This window comes from Cucurbita pepo, chromosome LG11, assembly GCF_002806865.2.
Source record: "Cucurbita pepo subsp. pepo cultivar mu-cu-16 chromosome LG11, ASM280686v2, whole genome shotgun sequence".
NCBI lineage: Eukaryota > Viridiplantae > Streptophyta > Magnoliopsida > Cucurbitales > Cucurbitaceae > Cucurbita > Cucurbita pepo.
In genome coordinates, this window is record NC_036648.1 from 251,242 (window position 1) to 267,314 (window position 16,073).

At 38.5% G+C, this 16,073-nt stretch overlaps 4 protein-coding genes and 2 non-coding genes across 8 annotated transcripts; 1 reads left to right on the forward strand and 5 right to left on the reverse strand.

Moving 5' to 3' along the window:
- The first annotated feature begins 27 nt into the window (after nt 1–27).
- Nucleotides 28–2,829, forward strand: LOC111805600 (two-component response regulator ARR11-like). The gene is made up of 5 exons (XM_023690728.1): nt 28–406; nt 886–1,038; nt 1,116–1,499; nt 1,581–1,657; nt 1,745–2,829. Exons 1-5 carry the CDS (start codon nt 274–276, stop codon nt 2,630–2,632), a joined length of 1,635 nt encoding a protein of 544 aa, XP_023546496.1. The 5' UTR covers nt 28–273; the 3' UTR covers nt 2,633–2,829.
- A 690-nt stretch (nt 2,830–3,519) lies between these two features.
- LOC111805601 (protein WVD2-like 7) lies at nt 3,520–6,788 on the reverse strand. Its single transcript, XM_023690729.1, has 8 exons — nt 6,369–6,788; nt 5,626–6,156; nt 5,163–5,540; nt 4,964–5,022; nt 4,674–4,782; nt 4,365–4,436; nt 4,090–4,200; nt 3,520–3,979 (listed from the first exon to the last, which is right to left on the reverse strand). The coding sequence occupies exons 1-8, from the start codon at nt 6,450–6,452 to the stop codon at nt 3,758–3,760; spliced, it is 1,566 nt and encodes a 521-aa protein (XP_023546497.1). The 5' UTR covers nt 6,453–6,788; the 3' UTR covers nt 3,520–3,757.
- Nucleotides 6,789–7,258: 470 nt separating this feature from the next.
- LOC111805602 (protein HHL1, chloroplastic-like) lies at nt 7,259–10,083 on the reverse strand. Of its 2 annotated transcripts, XM_023690730.1 has the most exons (6): nt 9,708–10,080; nt 9,183–9,320; nt 8,037–8,123; nt 7,880–7,927; nt 7,579–7,721; nt 7,259–7,490 (listed from the first exon to the last, which is right to left on the reverse strand). In XM_023690730.1, exons 1-6 carry the CDS (start codon nt 9,972–9,974, stop codon nt 7,478–7,480), a joined length of 696 nt encoding a protein of 231 aa, XP_023546498.1. In that variant the 5' UTR covers nt 9,975–10,080; the 3' UTR covers nt 7,259–7,477. The 2 variants fall into 2 exon arrangements, with proteins under 2 accessions (XP_023546498.1, XP_023546499.1); XM_023690731.1 differs by lacking the exon at nt 7,259–7,490 and having other exon boundaries at nt 7,575–7,721; nt 9,708–10,083.
- An 85-nt stretch (nt 10,084–10,168) lies between these two features.
- TRNAW-CCA lies at nt 10,169–10,240 on the reverse strand. The gene has a single exon. It is a non-coding gene; the product is annotated as a tRNA-Trp (tRNA).
- A 278-nt stretch (nt 10,241–10,518) lies between these two features.
- On the reverse strand, nt 10,519–10,590 carry TRNAW-CCA. The gene has a single exon. It is a non-coding gene; the product is annotated as a tRNA-Trp (tRNA).
- A 752-nt stretch (nt 10,591–11,342) lies between these two features.
- Nucleotides 11,343–14,200, reverse strand: LOC111805603 (serine/threonine protein phosphatase 2A 57 kDa regulatory subunit B' theta isoform-like). 2 transcript variants are annotated; one of them, XM_023690733.1, is made up of 3 exons: nt 14,091–14,200; nt 12,208–13,908; nt 11,343–11,972 (listed from the first exon to the last, which is right to left on the reverse strand). In XM_023690733.1, the coding sequence occupies exons 2-3, from the start codon at nt 13,408–13,410 to the stop codon at nt 11,613–11,615; spliced, it is 1,563 nt and encodes a 520-aa protein (XP_023546501.1). In that variant the 5' UTR covers nt 13,411–13,908; nt 14,091–14,200; the 3' UTR covers nt 11,343–11,612. The 2 variants fall into 2 exon arrangements, with proteins under 2 accessions (XP_023546501.1, XP_023546500.1); XM_023690732.1 differs by having other exon boundaries at nt 12,208–14,160.
- Nucleotides 14,201–16,073: the final 1,873 nt, after the last annotated feature.

Genomic DNA, 16,073 nt, shown 5'->3' on the forward strand with positions numbered 1-16,073 from the left:
TATATATATATATATATATATATATGTTTGTAAGTTGTTCTTCAACTAAGCAGGTCCCCTGTAAAGATGCCTTTTTCCCCCCATCTCATATTCTTTCACCTCTGATTTTCATGCTTCTTTTGTAGATATATAGCATTCTATGAATCTTTTGAAGGGAACTGTTAGGCGCTTCTCTCTCTCTAAACTTGGGCCATTTTCAAAACCCAGACAGTTTTGAACAACTGTTACAAACTCACTGTTCATTTTCTCCTTCCTGATCTCCACCAGAGCTCCATGGTCATGGAAAATGGCTTCTCTTCTCCTCGTAGCGATGCGTTTCCCGTCGGTCTTCGTGTTCTTGTCGTTGATGATGATCCAACATGGTTGAGAATCCTGGAAAAGATGCTCAAGAAGTGCTCCTATGAAGGTTAATTTACAAGAACAAACCTCTCTCTCTCTCTCTCTGTCTTAGTTTGTTACTTGATTACTACTATTACAATTCTTGAGGCTGTGAATTGTTTCGGCCTTTTCAATATAGAACTGATAATGATACAGCCCATCTGAAAACATCAAAGCTTTTCATACATATTTGCAGTGTTTTAGATCCTAAATTTTGAACCTTAAAATCCACGAGAAGTAGGATCTAAAACACTGTTTCTGAAACCAGACAAAGATTTCTTTCTTCTCAACATGTTTTCTCCCTTCATTCACTTGAGTTATTCAATCATAGCTCAAGGTCACTTTTATGAGATCTATTACAGCTAACGCTTGGATGAAACTGAAACTATGCGTTTTTCACTGTTTAAGGCCAGTTTAGATGATCCCATTTCAGAATTCAGCTTATTTAGTTGAATCCGATGAACTTTTTCAAAATCAGGCTGAAACACTTAACATCTTGTGTTGCAGTGACAACATGTTGTTTAGCAAGGGAGGCTCTAAGCCTGCTTAGGGAGAGAAAAGATGGATACGATATCGTAATCAGCGACGTAAACATGCCTGATATGGATGGTTTTAAACTCCTTGAGCATGTGGGATTGGAAATGGACCTGCCAGTTATCAGTCAGTGCTCTACCACCCTAACTTCAACACACTTTTTAGCACACTCCTCACTTCTAACTTCATCTCCCTCTGTGCAGTGATGTCGGTTGATGGTGAAACAAGCCGGGTAATGAAAGGGGTTCAACACGGGGCTTGTGATTATCTTCTAAAACCAATACGAATGAAAGAACTTCGAAACATATGGCAGCACGTATTGCGAAAGAAGATACAAGAAGGAAGAGATATTGAAGGACATGATGTTCTTGAAGGTATCCAGATTCTAAGAAATGGATCAGATAGGTACGATGATAGCCAGTTCCTGAGAGGAGAGGAACTATTTTCACTGAGAAAAAGAAAAGATATTGATAAGCATGAAGACAGAGAGTTTTGTGACACTTCTTCCACAAAGAAAGCCAGAGTTGTCTGGTCGGTTGATCTACACCAGAAGTTTGTCAAAGCAGTAGACCATATAGGTTTTGACAGTAAGTACAGAATACATCAACTTTCCCTCCTAAAACATCATTCTTTTACAGAGAAATGATTCTTAATCTCTAATTTTGCAGAAGTTGGGCCTAAAAAGATTCTTGATCTGATGAATGTTCCATGGCTGACTAGAGAAAATGTGGCTAGCCACTTGCAGGTTTGGTTCATGTACCTTCATGACACTGATCTAGCTAAAATGATGTCTTTTTTCTTTAGGATATTGAAAACTTGGTTGTTTATGCAGAAATATCGTCTCTATTTGAGTAGACTGCAGAAAGAAAATGACCCAAAAGCTTGCTTTGTTGTTGGGATGAAACATACTGATTCGTGTTCGAAGGATCGAGACGGGAACTTCAGCCTTTGTAGCTCGTTGGCCGGGCCACAAACTGATGTGACAAACAGCAGCTTCAGTTTTTCAGGTGATAACTTCCTTCTGCAGAATGATTCATCAGAGCCAAAAAGAGCTGCTGCTGCTGCTAGGAGTGTTCCTGAACCAATAAAGCTTGCAGCCTTTGATCCCAGCAAGCGAACCTGTTACCCTTGGGTTGATGCTCCAGAAACAAAGTTCAAACAAGAAATCAAGCCAGTTGTGCATTCAGAAGGAGATTTCAGTCAGTTCCCTGCAACGGTTCCACCGCACCACGTTCAAATCGACCAACTACAATCGATTTCGTCGATTAGTTCTGGACGGTCCGCAACAGAGAAAGATATAGCAAGCTCCATTGAAAGTAAGCCTATGTATTCTGAGGAGTGTAGCCAACAGATGGTCCATGTAAATCTACCAAAAGTTGCAACTGATCCCAGTTCAACTACTACTACTCCTGCTGCTGCTACTACTCCATTGGGAAAGAAAAACCAGAGCTTAAATCTTAGCAGCATTTCAACTGATATAGGAAGTGGGTTACCCTTTGAATCCTTTGATGAAGACTTGCAGGGCTATCTGCTTGAAGATGGGTGCTATCCAAAGAACCTTGATCATCAGCAGATCATAGAGTTTCCAGATTATGGTGATCCAGGCCTTTTCACTGAAGTTCCTGCTTACCTTTACGATGCAATGAGGTTTGGCTATGAGTACTCCTATGACCCAACTGAGTATTATCCGGTGATAGATGAAGGCCTATTTATTGCATGATTATGCTATTCACATACTCCCTCCCTGTATGCAAGGAAAAATGATGTCTTGCTCAATAAGTGAGTTCTTCCTTAACTTAATGGATTGAATATTACCTTCCCAACCTATTGGGATTTGGATTTTGAAATGTGTATATAGAAGTAGTAATGAAAAACTTCTTCCTATATATATCAATAAAACAACTTCACATCATTAAACGCTTTCTAATAACGACTTGGGTCATGCCGTCCTACCTATTTAAAGTTTGAGGATAGGTCGAGGGCGTTGCGCCCCGATACCTCTAATCATTGGCTTTACCCGATAGAACTCGCCCGCGAACTCCAGCTATCCTTAGGGAAACTTTGGAGGGAACCAGCTACTAGACGGTTCAATTAGTCTTTCGCCCTTATATCCAAGTTAGACGAACGATTTGCACGTTAGTTTCGCAGCGGGCCTCCACCAGAGTTTCCTCTGGCTTCCCACTCAGACATAGTTCACCATCTTTCGGGACCCGACAGGCATGCTCACACTCGAACCCTTCTCAAAAGATCAAGGTCAGTCAGTGATGCAACCCACAAAGAGATCCCACCGGTCAGCTTCCTTGCGCCTTATGGGTCTACTTGCTTGTTAACTCGCACACATGTTAGACTCTTTGGTCCATGTTTCAAGATGGGTCGAATGGGGAATCTATAGGCCAATGCCAAGAGCACGCCAAAAGGCAGGTGCTGCCAGCCACGATCAGGATGACGACGTCTCCATAAGCGTAACAAAGGCCTCCGCATCGGTCCATGCCTCAAGTCGATAGACGGAATTGATGAGTTAAGTAGAATGATTAAACTTCACTTTTGAGCCAGACGACATTTTATCACAACATTTTTACATGTATAGAACATATAAATTTAAACATGTACAAAAACCTACCAAGCTAGGTAATATTTCTCATCATTTCACTACAAAATTTCTGCATATTTATTTAAGTAGTCCACCAAACAATCAGAAAGTGGGCTACACAAAAGCATACTTTTTGGTCATCTGAACAGCATCTCCTCATCACAAATATAGACAACTTACTTTCTAACCAACTTTCTTTAGTTTCATGATGTGTAAACTAAGTAAGTGCATCCCAGCTATTGAGAGGGAGATCAATCAGCTCTGGATATTTGGAGAAAAATTTTCACAGCCATTCATTTTCTTCCCAAGAGAAGTGACTGATTGAGTGGTGCTTTCGTACCTCTTTCTCATGACGTTCTTGGAATCATTGGAAGTGACCGATGGCCTCTTCGGAGGCAGAGAGCTTATATTCTGTACCGTGCTGCTGCTTGCTGTCTTCTTCCCAAGTTTCGGCGATCGAGGTCTCGTGACAGGTATCTGTAACCCAAGATTAATAACAACACATTCAAAACTCAAGATCACCAGCCACCTACTTAAGCAGAGGAAGTGGGGTAGCATCTGATACCCTTACAGGACTTACAAAATACCTTATTAATTTGATCAGCAGGCAACTTTGATCCCTGGTTAGAATCTTGAGTTGCCTTGGCTTCAAAATTTATGGTTTGACGTAATTTAGTAACGTCGTTCTTCTTTCTTTCCTGTATAATCCAAGATGACTTCAGTGGTTTTGTATTGCAAGTTAGATCATGTAGTGGAAAGTATAAATGGCCCTTGAATGTATTTGGGTTAAGAAGTTCTGCAATTTCGCATTCATGCTGATGATCAACATGATAAGAGGTAAAATGATGTAATAGCTATCAACCTGACATCTTGTTTGCGGTTGCTTTTGCACCGTCTCTTTGGAATTAGCTTTCTCTTCAAGCCTTTGAAAGAACTGAAAAAACAAATGAAAACAGCATTGACAATGAGATACATTTTAACCGACAGTATGATAAGAAAAGAGAATTGATCACGAGTTTATAAGTAAGGAATACATCTCCATTCGTATGAGGCCTTTTGGGGAAACCAAAAGCAAAGCCACGAGAGCTTATACTCGAAGTGGATAATACCATACTATCATTGTGGAGAGTCGTGATTCCTAACAAACGAAGGAGTGGAGCATAATACTTGCCTCTCTCCGTTTTGCCACTCTTTCTTCACTCCTGAAGCTGAAAGGAGAGCATATAAGAGGCGGCCGTTCTTTGCTTACGGTTCCTCCTGCATTTGAAGACTTCAAGCATCTGGAATACAATACACTTACATCAATGTAAGTCAAGTTCCATGTTATATGAACAGAACGCATACAGAAATTCAGACAGCAGAACTATCATTATGTCATTTAAGTGTTAATCTTCAGTTCATATGAGCTCCTCAAACATTCAAATGGGGCTTGATCAAAGGATGGTCAGAAGCTAAATATACCTTTTATTTTCAAATGGGGGCTTGATCAAAGGTTGCTTTAGCAATCCATTAACAGATGCCTGCAATTGGGATAAACGAACCATCTTAAACACATATGAACAAATCATGAACTGAAGAATGGAAAAATTCGAAAAACTTGGCCATTTTTGCAAAATATACTGAGATGATTAGTGAGGAGTTTAGAGTTAGAAGTACCTACCGCTACCCTACTGACAAACTTCCGAGGAGGAGCTGAAGCCTCTTTGGATGCTGCAAGTGAACTCATATGAGTTCTCTTTCTTCCAATTTGTGGAAGTTCAGGACTTGTTTTAGCTATTTCTTTCGGAAAGGACTTAAAGTGCATCGACATGTGGACGGATTTCGTATTCAGATTCCTGACAATATTGCCGACATGTTTCTTACTCTTTGGAGTGGCATTACCATCCCTGTGTATGGATTGCAGACTAGAGGTTGTAGCTTGTTTGGCAGGAGAGGCTTGAGGCTTTGATGACCAACTTCGAGTTAGTAATTTAGAGGAGTAATTCCTTAATCTTTTCAAGCTTCCCCCTGAAGACATACTCTCCTTTTCAGCAGCTTGCTGCATATTGACAAGATAAACACATTGAGATTAATGAGAAAAACAGCTGCAATCAATCAATACACAAAAATATGATCAAACTCACGTTTTCCGCCGGTGTTTTCTCATCTTCAGCGACCGCGATTTTCCTGTGGTCGTCATCCTTCTCATTCTGGTTGTCGTTCTCGATATTAGGATCAGTCTCCATGGAATTGTTCTGGTCAAGAACTTCTTCCACCTTGTCTGTTACTGTTTCCACCATAATCTCCTCATTCATAAATTCATGTGAATCAACGGGAGATACAAATTCAGCCGTCTGGACAAAATTCTGTGGTTCAGTAGTTTCAATCACTTGGTTGTTCAGTGTCAATGGCGCAGACTCCACGGTTTCGACTTGATTCGTCGTCACCATAGTGTTTGTGTCCTCAAGCTCAGCTGCTGCTTTTTGTGCAGCTTTCCTCTTGTAGTGAGCTTCAAAATACGCCTTCTTCTGAGCAACAGAACCTGGTTTGGATAATTTTTCTAATTCTTCCTGGTAGCGGTTATGAGAAAATGCAGACCATTTCTCCCAAGCAAGAGACTCCGACATAAACCTTCCAAACGAAATGGATTCTCCAAGAGCTCGAATAGGATCTCCCTGTTTAAAACCCACATTCCCAGAAACAAAGTAAAAGCATTATAAGATAAAGAAAACCACAACAAATCATCAAACCCAAGAAATCCTGGAGAGTTTCCAACAGCCGAATCAAGATTTACAGCAATCCATTCCATGAATCAAAGAAACGCATTGAAACAGTAACGATCAAAGAAACCCAATAAAGAAAACGAAGATCATTTCATGGAACCGACCTCTTTTGGCTCCCGCGAAGCATCGGAAGGATGAGAGAAGGATCTGCGTAGACAAGCCGATTCACCCATGTTGCTGCACTCCATAAGAACAATAAATTTCGCAAAAAACAGAAAGAAAAGTCTGTAACGCACAAAAGAAAATGAAGGTTTTGAGTAGTAATGAGGATAATTTGGAGCTGTGAAACCCTAAGATTTTGTAGAAATGAAACTGCAAAATTTGTGTGTCCGATGCCGCTCTAATCTAGTGGGTCTTGAGAGCTTGTAGAACCGAAATGGGGCCAACAAGATGATTGGTGAAATCAGAAGCTTTTCCAACGTCTACTTTTATTTTCAAATATTCAAAGGAGATTACTTTATTAATTGTGGTCTGATTTTGTAATGCCCAACGGTACTAAGGGGGTTTTCTACGTCACAAATTTTAATAAATAATCAATTTTTAATTTTATTTTATTCATTAACTAATCGGAATAAATTAAGAAATAATAATAATTGATTAGGTAACTAATTCAAAATTTAATCAAGATTACGGCCCGCCAAGTGGGCAGATAAAGGCAGGAAGGACAGACTGTCTGTCCACGTCACCAATAATGGAAACTATCGTTCCAACGGCTAACTCTCTGCAGTCTGTTACACAGTTGTCCGCTCCACACCAATATTTTAAATAAAATTTTAAAAAAAAAACTTATTTTCTCCCTATTATAGCTAATTTTTCTAATGACAACAGTTATGTCGGATGTCCCATATTAGTTATGAGGAGAAAAAACCACCATTTTATAAGTGTGTAGAATTCCCCTAATAGATGCGTCTTAAAACCTTGAGTACAAATATCTGCTAGCGGTGGATTTGGGCCTGTCCATTCAAATGCAAGCGAACAGATGGGCAGAGCAAGATTTGTGATCAAAACCCGTTGGTGAAACTTGTGAACATTACCACTGCTGTGTGTTCATCAAACATACACCGTATAAAGCTCCCTAATTTTTCAGCTACGAACATTTTGGATACAAAAAAAAAAACTTTGCTAGTCCACCCTTCTATGTACCTTCCAAAGCTCCCGAGTTTAGGACGTTCGTCGTGCTGTTGCACTTTCCAGTAAGACGACCACTTCAGTCTCAAGTTTTAACCCTGAAAATGTGGATTAAGGAATCAATCTACCCATCTAAAACTCATTGAAGCTCGTTTCTGAAGATTAGGATTAAGGAATAATACTCACTTGGCCTTCTCTTCTGAATTCTCATCTGACTCCTCACCTTCAAGTGAGCCTATTGCAGTGAGTTTGCCAAATGATTCCTTTGCATCTCCAAAGAAGTCCTTAACTTTATCAAGAACTGTCTTCAGCTGGTCTTGAGTTGGAAGCTAAGATTGATTCAGAAGCAAACAGTGTAAGGAAATTAGATGATCTAGTTGTAAATCTTACCGACCGACACAAGTTACTAAGGAGCTTGGTTCGATCGATCAAGGACTTATTTTTTCGATCCTGAACTTATAAAATCCACCCGAAAAGCCATTCTTACCTCGATTACATCTGTGGTAGAAAGTGCGGATCTCAGATTGCCATTTTCCTTCATGAAAGCATATAATTAAAATTACGTCAATTGTTGTTCATCAGTCAGGCAGTACAACATAAAATATTGTCCTCATGAATCATAAATACGGGTGTGGAAACATTACGACAATCTTGTAGCCATATCTGAATTCTGTCGCTGTCCGCAACACGCGAAACTGTTTGAACGCCGTCTTCTGTATCTCCTTTTCATCCTATTAAAGGGTAGCTCCACTGTTAGTATCTTAAAGGAAGTTTAGAATTGATTATTGTTTAAAGGTTGGAAATTCGAGTAATTATGCAAAAACAAACTGACAAGAATGTGTAGCAAAATGGCAACTCATTCCTAAATTAGATGCCAGAGTTCAATCAGAGGTACACAGTGTTCTCAATGGTGAGGGCAACACAAATTTTGGATAAGTTATGCATCATGTTTTTCGAATAGCTAATAATAAATCGATAAATTTCTTATTTCACAAAAAAAAATCCAAATTCTATTGATTGCTTTCTCTAGACCTTAAAGAACTCCTAAACATTCAGCAATGCCACATACGTGAGATCCCACATCGGTTGGAGAGAGGAACGAGTGTCATCGAGGACGTTGGGCTTCAAAGGGGGTGGATGGTGAGATCCACATCAGTTAGAGAGGGGAATGAAACCTTCTTTATAAATGTGTGGAAACTTCTCCCTATCAAAACACATTTTAGAAACCTTAAGGGGAAGCTCGAAAGGGAAAACCCAAAGAGGACAATATCGGCTAGCGGTGGATTTAGGCTATTACAAATGTATCAGAGCCAAACACTGAACAAGTGCCAGCGAGGACGCTAGGCCCCGAAAGGGAGTAGATTGTGAGATCCCACGAGAGAACAAAACATTCTTTATAATGGTGTGAAAACCTCTCCTTAGCCGACGTGTTTTAAAAACCTTGATGGAAGCGCGAAAGGAAAAACCCAAAGAGGACAATATATGCTAGCGGTGGTGGGTTTGGGGCTGTTACAACTTTCCCTTCCCTTTCCTTAGAAAACACACATACTTGTCGAAGTACAAGCTTTAACTTCCCTTTCATCAAGACTACAAAGTTTTGGATGGAAAGACATAACTACATGCACTTGTGATCGTAGAAGGTTTAAATTTAATTTTCTTCACTTTAATTGAATGGCGGCTTATAACAAGAACAAGAAAATGGAGAAAAGTATCTTGAATGATCATCTTCTCTGTTAGACATCAACTTCATTGCAGATGAATTAATAAAATAGATAGTGATTGAACCTTACACGGTAAATGACAGCAGCAAGGTTCCTAGCCAGAGTATCTTTATAGATATATTTCCCCAGAAAATTATCTTTTGCTGCAACCATGATTTTGGCGGTTGTGCCACCATTTATAAGACTCAGAGGGTACCATAGATAAACCTGCATAATAAACGTAAAAGGGATGATATCAGGATATTGAACTTTACAGACTTGATGGAATTTCTATTATTCAGAAAACTCTTTGGGATTTTGAGTTAATGAACTTCTTTTGATGGCATATCACATTACGATATCACAAAAAGGAGATATTATAAACAACAATTTATAGTGTAAACGATGTTATCCATTCAATTAGGGGCCAATAACATGTTCTATGTAGCTCCTAAGTTCAAGGAATAGTGAGTAATTCTCAAGAGTAACTTCCCAGTCTCACCATTCTACGATGTTATCAGCAACAACTCCACAAGGGGAAAGAATCAATCAACAGAAAGAAACCGAACTGAAAAGGTAAAATCGAAGCTGTATTCAAAAGGATGGAGAACAAACATCGGCCGTGCGGATGAAGATGACGAACTTAGGGTTGCCGTCGTCTTCAATCTTGGGTAGCGGTGGAGGCGCAGCCTTTTGAAACCGACGAGCTTGCATCCCCTTTTTGCCTTTCGCTTCGACCACAAAAGTGTGGCGATGCCTCCGCTCAGGCTTCTGCACCGTCCTCGACGAGAAGAGCGAGTGCCGGACCCGCCCATCTTCGGCTAGCTTCGAATTCGAAAGGGGAAGTCGAACCAGAGCGTTGAGAGACATGGCGACCTCCATTTTCGCGATCGGATTTGGTCTGAATCAGGACTGAAGTGGATATGGGCATCGTAGTTGAGTTGGGAGGATGGTCCTTCTCGTGGAATCTTATCCACCAGTATCACGGTGGGGACACCAGCAATCTCCCGCCATTCAAGTATCAGTTTGGAGGACCAAAAGGTAATTTGACGATAACTGAAATTTTCGGGAAAAAATGAACCCGACGTGAATCAAACACGCAACCTTCTGATCTGGAATCAGACGCGCTACCATTGCGCCACGGATCCTTTGATGACAAGCGGGATGTTTTTATAATTAATTAATTAAAAGAAGTTTGATATACCAATTATTGAATATTATAAGTTTTTTACTGATTATGGCGGTGAATTAAAAGCTTTTTTAAAATAATATGCCACAGTAATTCCTTCGGCCTTGGGGCGCTGGAGCCGCCGAGCACAGCCGGAAGAAGACAAAGCCGTCGGGAACCGTAAACAAAAGAGAAATTATGGATAATCGGAGGGGCCAAAATGTCATCTGAAAATAGATAAAAAAAATTCAAAAAAATTGAACCCGACGTGAATCGAACACGCAACCTTCTGATCTGGAGTCAGACGCGCTACCATTGCGCCACGGATCCTTTGATGGCTTCGTTGCATCTGTTATTATAAGATTACTAAGACCAAGCCCAGCCCGACAGGTTTGGGCCGCATTGAAGTTTGGCCCAAATACAATAAGATCAATGAACCAAATCTAGCAGAGAATAAGTGCTGAGGCCTTCAAATCCAATACAGGTTGGGAGAAAAGAATTAAGAGATCATACATTATGGATTATACTCAATAGACACAAAAATAATGCAAAGAAATTCCGTGTGAACAACAGCTTGAAAGCTTAGAATCTAAAATTAGTTAATTAACTGTCTTTTATTTAAGGTTTATTTAGACTACATGTGACAAACCTTATATCAAAATTTTGTTGGGTCATATATAAACGAATATTGTTGACTTTCCCTAGGGGAAAAAAAAAGTAATTTCATAGGATAGAAGTTGAGTTTGTATGTTCTATATAGTTGCAAATAATATAATGACCACCTAATTCTTACGTGTCATTGTCACATCAATCTTCGTCCTATATTTTAACACAAGATATTTTAAGATGGTTCCATGTCTACAACTCCGCAAACGATGAAGAAATCCAGAGAAATCCTATCAAATTACAACTATTGGCAAATCAGCAACCTGATTCATGAGTTTGACATATATATATATATATATATATATATATATATATATATATACATACACAGATGAGTCATTACTGCATAATGCTAGTGGAACAGGTATGTATATCTAGAGGCATTATTTTATGTGGGGGCTAACCATATATATATATCTACCACAACATATTGCTCCATAATCTGTAAGGTAAGGAGCGGCTACATGAAGACTTTAAGAATAGCACGCACAGAAAGCTAAGAATAAGCATACTGGACTGGACTGGACTATGGTTATTGCACAGAAAATAACCCCACAAGATATTATCATATAGCAGGCCACAAATCAACGGTCCATGGAAATTTGATCTAAACTCTATGCTACTACAGCGTATCTCACGGGATCAACACGGTCGGGTAAATGGGAAGTAAATATCTCTTACTCTCACTAAACCGATGCTGTCCGAGTGGGTATTTTATGAGAAACAAGCACGGCTTCATTACTTGCAGCTTTCTTTGCAGCAAGCTCTTCTAAGCGATTCCATGTCGCCTCTCGTTTTGCTTTCAGCTCATTTTCCTTCAATTCGTCTTCCTGAAACTTGACTAAGCATTCCTTGAGCAGTTCAGGATCAAGATCATAAAATATCTTCCGAACATTCAAAGTCAAGCTATGGACAGCCTGGTTCCAATGACTCCTGGCATTCTTTTCCAGAGCTGGAAAGATTATGGGCAGTATGACCTTGCGATTTTCCTTGATCAAGTTTTCAATATGATCATTATTCCACAAGAATAGCGCCCTTTCTGCTACCTAGGAAACCAAATTGTTGCATTAGCGTACGTTTCAAGAACGTGAACGTGTGGAAGCACATAAACAATCACAAATTTTCATAAGACTCTTGGCCAGGTCTGCCTAGAAGTTCGGACAAGCAAATCTAAATGCAAAGCAAACAGTATAACAAAAACATAAACAGCACAACAACAAAACAGAAACTATTTAAATATCGATAGGTGTAATACGAGCAATCAATGAAAACAAGTAGTACCTGAAAATGTGAACTATTTAGACATCGAGCGATCTGGCGAAACAGGGGTACCATGCAGCGTTGGAACTCTGGAGGTTGAGTTGCTTCTAATACTTCTTCCAACTCACTAAGAAACATGACTTCTTTGGAACTATTTGTAACTGGCCAATACTTCAACAGACCTCTTATGACTGTATCAGCAAGCTTGCAATCTTTCTCTACAAATTGTGTGATGCAATATGATAACTGCTGGTGGTACATAGCTAGGCATTTTGGTTTATGCAAAGGGATCAATGCACGAACAAGGAATAACTTATGCTCTTCTTTCAACGGGAGAGCAAATCCATTGATGATACTTCCCAAAATTTCTAAAAGTTCAGCAATCCCATTATGCTTTTCAGTCTCAAATATAAATCGGTAAAATATGTTATTTATAGCCTTTCTAATAAATGGCCGGTGTACCATAAATTTCCCGTAGATACGGTGCAGAATTGTCTTCAAGTATTCTCTTTCTCTAGGATCTTCGGAGTCGAACAGATCCAGCAGCTTCAGAATGAAAGAATGATCAATATATCTCTTAGCCAATTTTGCATCCATCTCAGGAGAGGCCACAAATCTGAGAAAGAATTCATACACAATTTGCAAATGAGGCCATGCAGGATCCATTGAAGGCTCCTCCTCTTCCAAGTCAAAACCTTCCACAATTTTGCTCTCACGTGGTTGAGGACTCATTGTTCTAAATAAATTTAGAGACACCATTTTTATAACATCCTGAATAACAGCTTCAGTAAATTTAGTATTAACAGAAGTTACATAATCCACAATCTCCAACAAAGTTTGTCGTTTGATCTCCTTCTCTTTAAGATGCTTTGTTGGGTCACTGAAGTCAAACAAAACGCAGCATAGATTTAGCTTCTTGACAAACAAATTCTGTTTTTCAGAGCTTGGAACTTCCCTAAACCCAGGCAATGCCTCATATGAAGAAGTGGGAATTCCATTGAGTTTCGTGTTCACACCTTTATTAGCCTTGCCACCATGATTTTGCCCCACATCAACTGGAAAAGATGAAACCAAATTTGCTGCCTTGCCAGATGTTAAATCATTACTTCTCGAACTGGCAGAAGCATAAGCAGTAGAAGGGGCCATATGGCTTCCACCATGTTCCCTGCTCTCACCACTCTTCGATGATTTTCGGGGAAGCTTACTAAATATCTGCTTGATCATAATTCATACAAGCCGATAAGGCGACACTCCCAAAAAAGTAAAACGCTTTTTCCTTAGCCTCCAGAAAGATGTTGAGAGCTATTACAAATCCATAAGTTCAGTAAACACTCTATTTTGCCCGGTGGGAGAAGCAATTATAGCAGGCACTTTTTCAGCATTAACAAAAATGAACAACGCGAACCAAAGCTACCCTTTTCATCCAAACAGTAAGCAGATTCACTCCTACAACAGATCACACAAAATTGCTGTCCTGAACCCATTCGATTCAACAAAACACCAAGGAGCGAAATCGAACATATCATCTGCTATTCCAGAAAATCTAGTCGGTGTATTTTAACCCCAGATTTGTATTCAAACACCCAAACGCCAGAAACACTCAATATCAAAGATCTGTAATCCCGTTCTGAATCCGATTCTAAAAACTCTCCAGTTTCAAAAAGAAACAGAATTAAGTAACAATCAACACATAAACGTCCGAATTCTTCCGCCCAAATCAGTCTTAGGGTTGAATTACAAATCGAAAAAAAGAAAACAAAACAAAACACAAAAATAAAACGAAGGGTCAGGGTTTTGAATGTCGAAGAGAAACCAAAAAAAACTCCCGAAATACAGAAACAGAGACTCCCATAATCCAATAAAAGGAAGGATTGTGAGAAGAAAATGGCTTTCGTATTACTTACAGAGAGAGATTACTCGGTCTCTGCTTTCCCTTTTCTCCTTCGTGGCTTCCTCTGTTGACTGCCATTTCGAATCAATAAATAAACCCCTTTTTATTTCTAAGTGATGATGCCCAATGGCAATGGGCCTCTCTCTTAATAAATTAAGAATTTGCTGTATATTCCCTTTTATAAGAAATTTATTTTCAAAATTTTTATTTACAAATTAAAATAATAAATTAGTGCTTTCAATTCCATTTTCATCCATCAACTTTTAATTATTTTGATTTTTTTTTCTAATTTTTGTTAATGTAATTTAATTTTTTTTTTTTTTTTTTTTAATTTTTTAAAACGTTGAAAATCGTTTGTTCACATGACATTGTTGGCAGCCAGCATTTTTGTTTTCTTTATTTATTAATTTCTTCCACTTTTTCTGCAAAAATCAAATTTCAACTTGTAATTATAAAATGCATTAATTAATAAACGTGTTGATTAGTTACGGGTTTTCAACTTTGAACCAATTCAACCCACCAAAAGAAGAATTAGACTCCGTTGATTCACGTTTTTTGGACTATTTTAATATTTTATATATATATATATAGATATTGTTTAATAAATATTAATATGCTTATAGCTTATTTGATACGTTGATAGGAAATATAAAAATAAAGAATGGTTATCAACTTTATTTTAGAAAAATAGTAGAAAAAATGGGAAAGAACTACCAAGAGATAAAAACAAAAATAATAATTAATATTAATATGATATGATAATTCTATTAAAGTAATGGCAGACAAAACATGAATTATAAATATTGGAAAAATAAATACAAGGTAACTGAAGCTGTGTGTGTTGTTGCCGTGAAAGTTGAAACTAAACTAGGATTGTGCACTTTTGCCAACTTTTTCAACTTATGGATTATTCTGCAAAAGCTTAAGAAAAGGGCAAAAGGGGTTGAAAGTAAGAAACAAGAATATTGAAATTGCAGCTTAGCTTTCTGGATCTCAGTCAACTAGCCTTATTTGAAGGGTCTGTTTTTTTGTTCTTTTAGAGTAACCCCATAACCGACGAATAGGTATTTGTGAGATCCCACCTCGATTTGAGAAGGGAACAAAACATCCCTTATAAGAGTTTATAAACCTCTCTCTGGCAAACGCATTTTAAAATTGTGAGACTGACGACAATATCTACTAATAGTGAGTTTGAATTGCTATAAATGGTATCAGAGCTAGGGAGTGTACCAACAAGGACGTTGGGCGTCCAAGGGGGGTGAATTGTGAGATCATACATCCGTTGGAGAGGGAAACAAAATATTTTTTATAAGAATGTGAAAATATCTCCCTAATAGATGCATTCAAAACTGTAAGGCTGACGACAACGATCAAGACTTAAGAAAAAAAGTAAGGGACATAGGGGATAGCATCACGACATATTCTTTATTACTTTATCTTTATAAAAAAATAAGAGAGAAAATGACGGGTAAAGAAATCATTGAAGAAGGAACCAAATTGGGGGAGGGCTGCAAAGAAGGGTGAGGGGTACCATCTCTTGTAAGCAATAACTTTGGAGTTTTTGTCATACCCTTTTGGCTTTCTTCCTTCCCCATGCATTTATGAAGACAGGGCTCTGGCTTCTATCTATGGGATTCTTATGCCACGTGTCAACCGTGGAAGCGCCGAGCATCTCATTTGAAACCAAGTTTTTTAGAATGTGAAAGCCTTGGATAATGAGTTTCAAATTTTTGCTATAAGATTCTAACATGCTCCATTAAGAACAACACCTGAACCACTAATACTATTAGTAGCATTTGACATTGACTATGGGATATCAAAATACTAGTTTTAGAAAATTAAAATCAAAATAACTATCCCTATAACACACACTTAAAAGACCTCATAATTTTGCCTTTAATTTGACCTAAATGATTGATGTAAACAGTATTGACAGAACAAAAGGTTTAAATAATTTTATTTTCATTCATAAATAACTGCAATAAAATAAATAAAT

What these genes read in the sequence shown, in the direction of transcription:
- LOC111805602 (XM_023690730.1), bottom strand. Translation starts at nt 9,974, where the DNA reads ATGGAGGTCGCCATGTCTCTCAACGCTCTGGTTCGACTTCCCCTTTCG. An exon ending in TTGCTGCTGTCATTTACCGT is followed by an intron (nt 8,124 to 9,182) that starts GTAAGGTTCAAT and finishes ACCCTTTAATAG; the next exon opens with GATGAAAAGGAGATACAGAA. An exon ending in CTACCACAGATGTAATCGAG is followed by an intron (nt 7,722 to 7,879) that starts GTAAGAATGGCT and finishes AATCAATCTTAG; the next exon opens with CTTCCAACTCAAGACCAGCT.
- LOC111805601 (XM_023690729.1), bottom strand. Translation starts at nt 6,452, where the DNA reads ATGGAGTGCAGCAACATGGGTGAATCGGCTTGTCTACGCAGATCCTTC. An exon ending in CTTCGCGGGAGCCAAAAGAG is followed by an intron (nt 6,157 to 6,368) that starts GTCGGTTCCATG and finishes GGTTTTAAACAG; the next exon opens with GGAGATCCTATTCGAGCTCT. An exon ending in GAGTGGCAAAACGGAGAGAG is followed by an intron (nt 4,437 to 4,673) that starts GCAAGTATTATG and finishes TTGTTTTTTCAG; the next exon opens with TTCTTTCAAAGGCTTGAAGA.
- LOC111805603 (XM_023690733.1), bottom strand. Translation starts at nt 13,410, where the DNA reads ATGATCAAGCAGATATTTAGTAAGCTTCCCCGAAAATCATCGAAGAGT. An exon ending in TAAATAGTTCACATTTTCAG is followed by an intron (nt 11,973 to 12,207) that starts GTACTACTTGTT and finishes TTGGTTTCCTAG; the next exon opens with GTAGCAGAAAGGGCGCTATT.
- LOC111805600 (XM_023690728.1), top strand. Translation starts at nt 274, where the DNA reads ATGGTCATGGAAAATGGCTTCTCTTCTCCTCGTAGCGATGCGTTTCCC. An exon ending in AATGGACCTGCCAGTTATCA is followed by an intron (nt 1,039 to 1,115) that starts GTCAGTGCTCTA and finishes CCCTCTGTGCAG; the next exon opens with TGATGTCGGTTGATGGTGAA. An exon ending in AGACCATATAGGTTTTGACA is followed by an intron (nt 1,500 to 1,580) that starts GTAAGTACAGAA and finishes CTAATTTTGCAG; the next exon opens with AAGTTGGGCCTAAAAAGATT.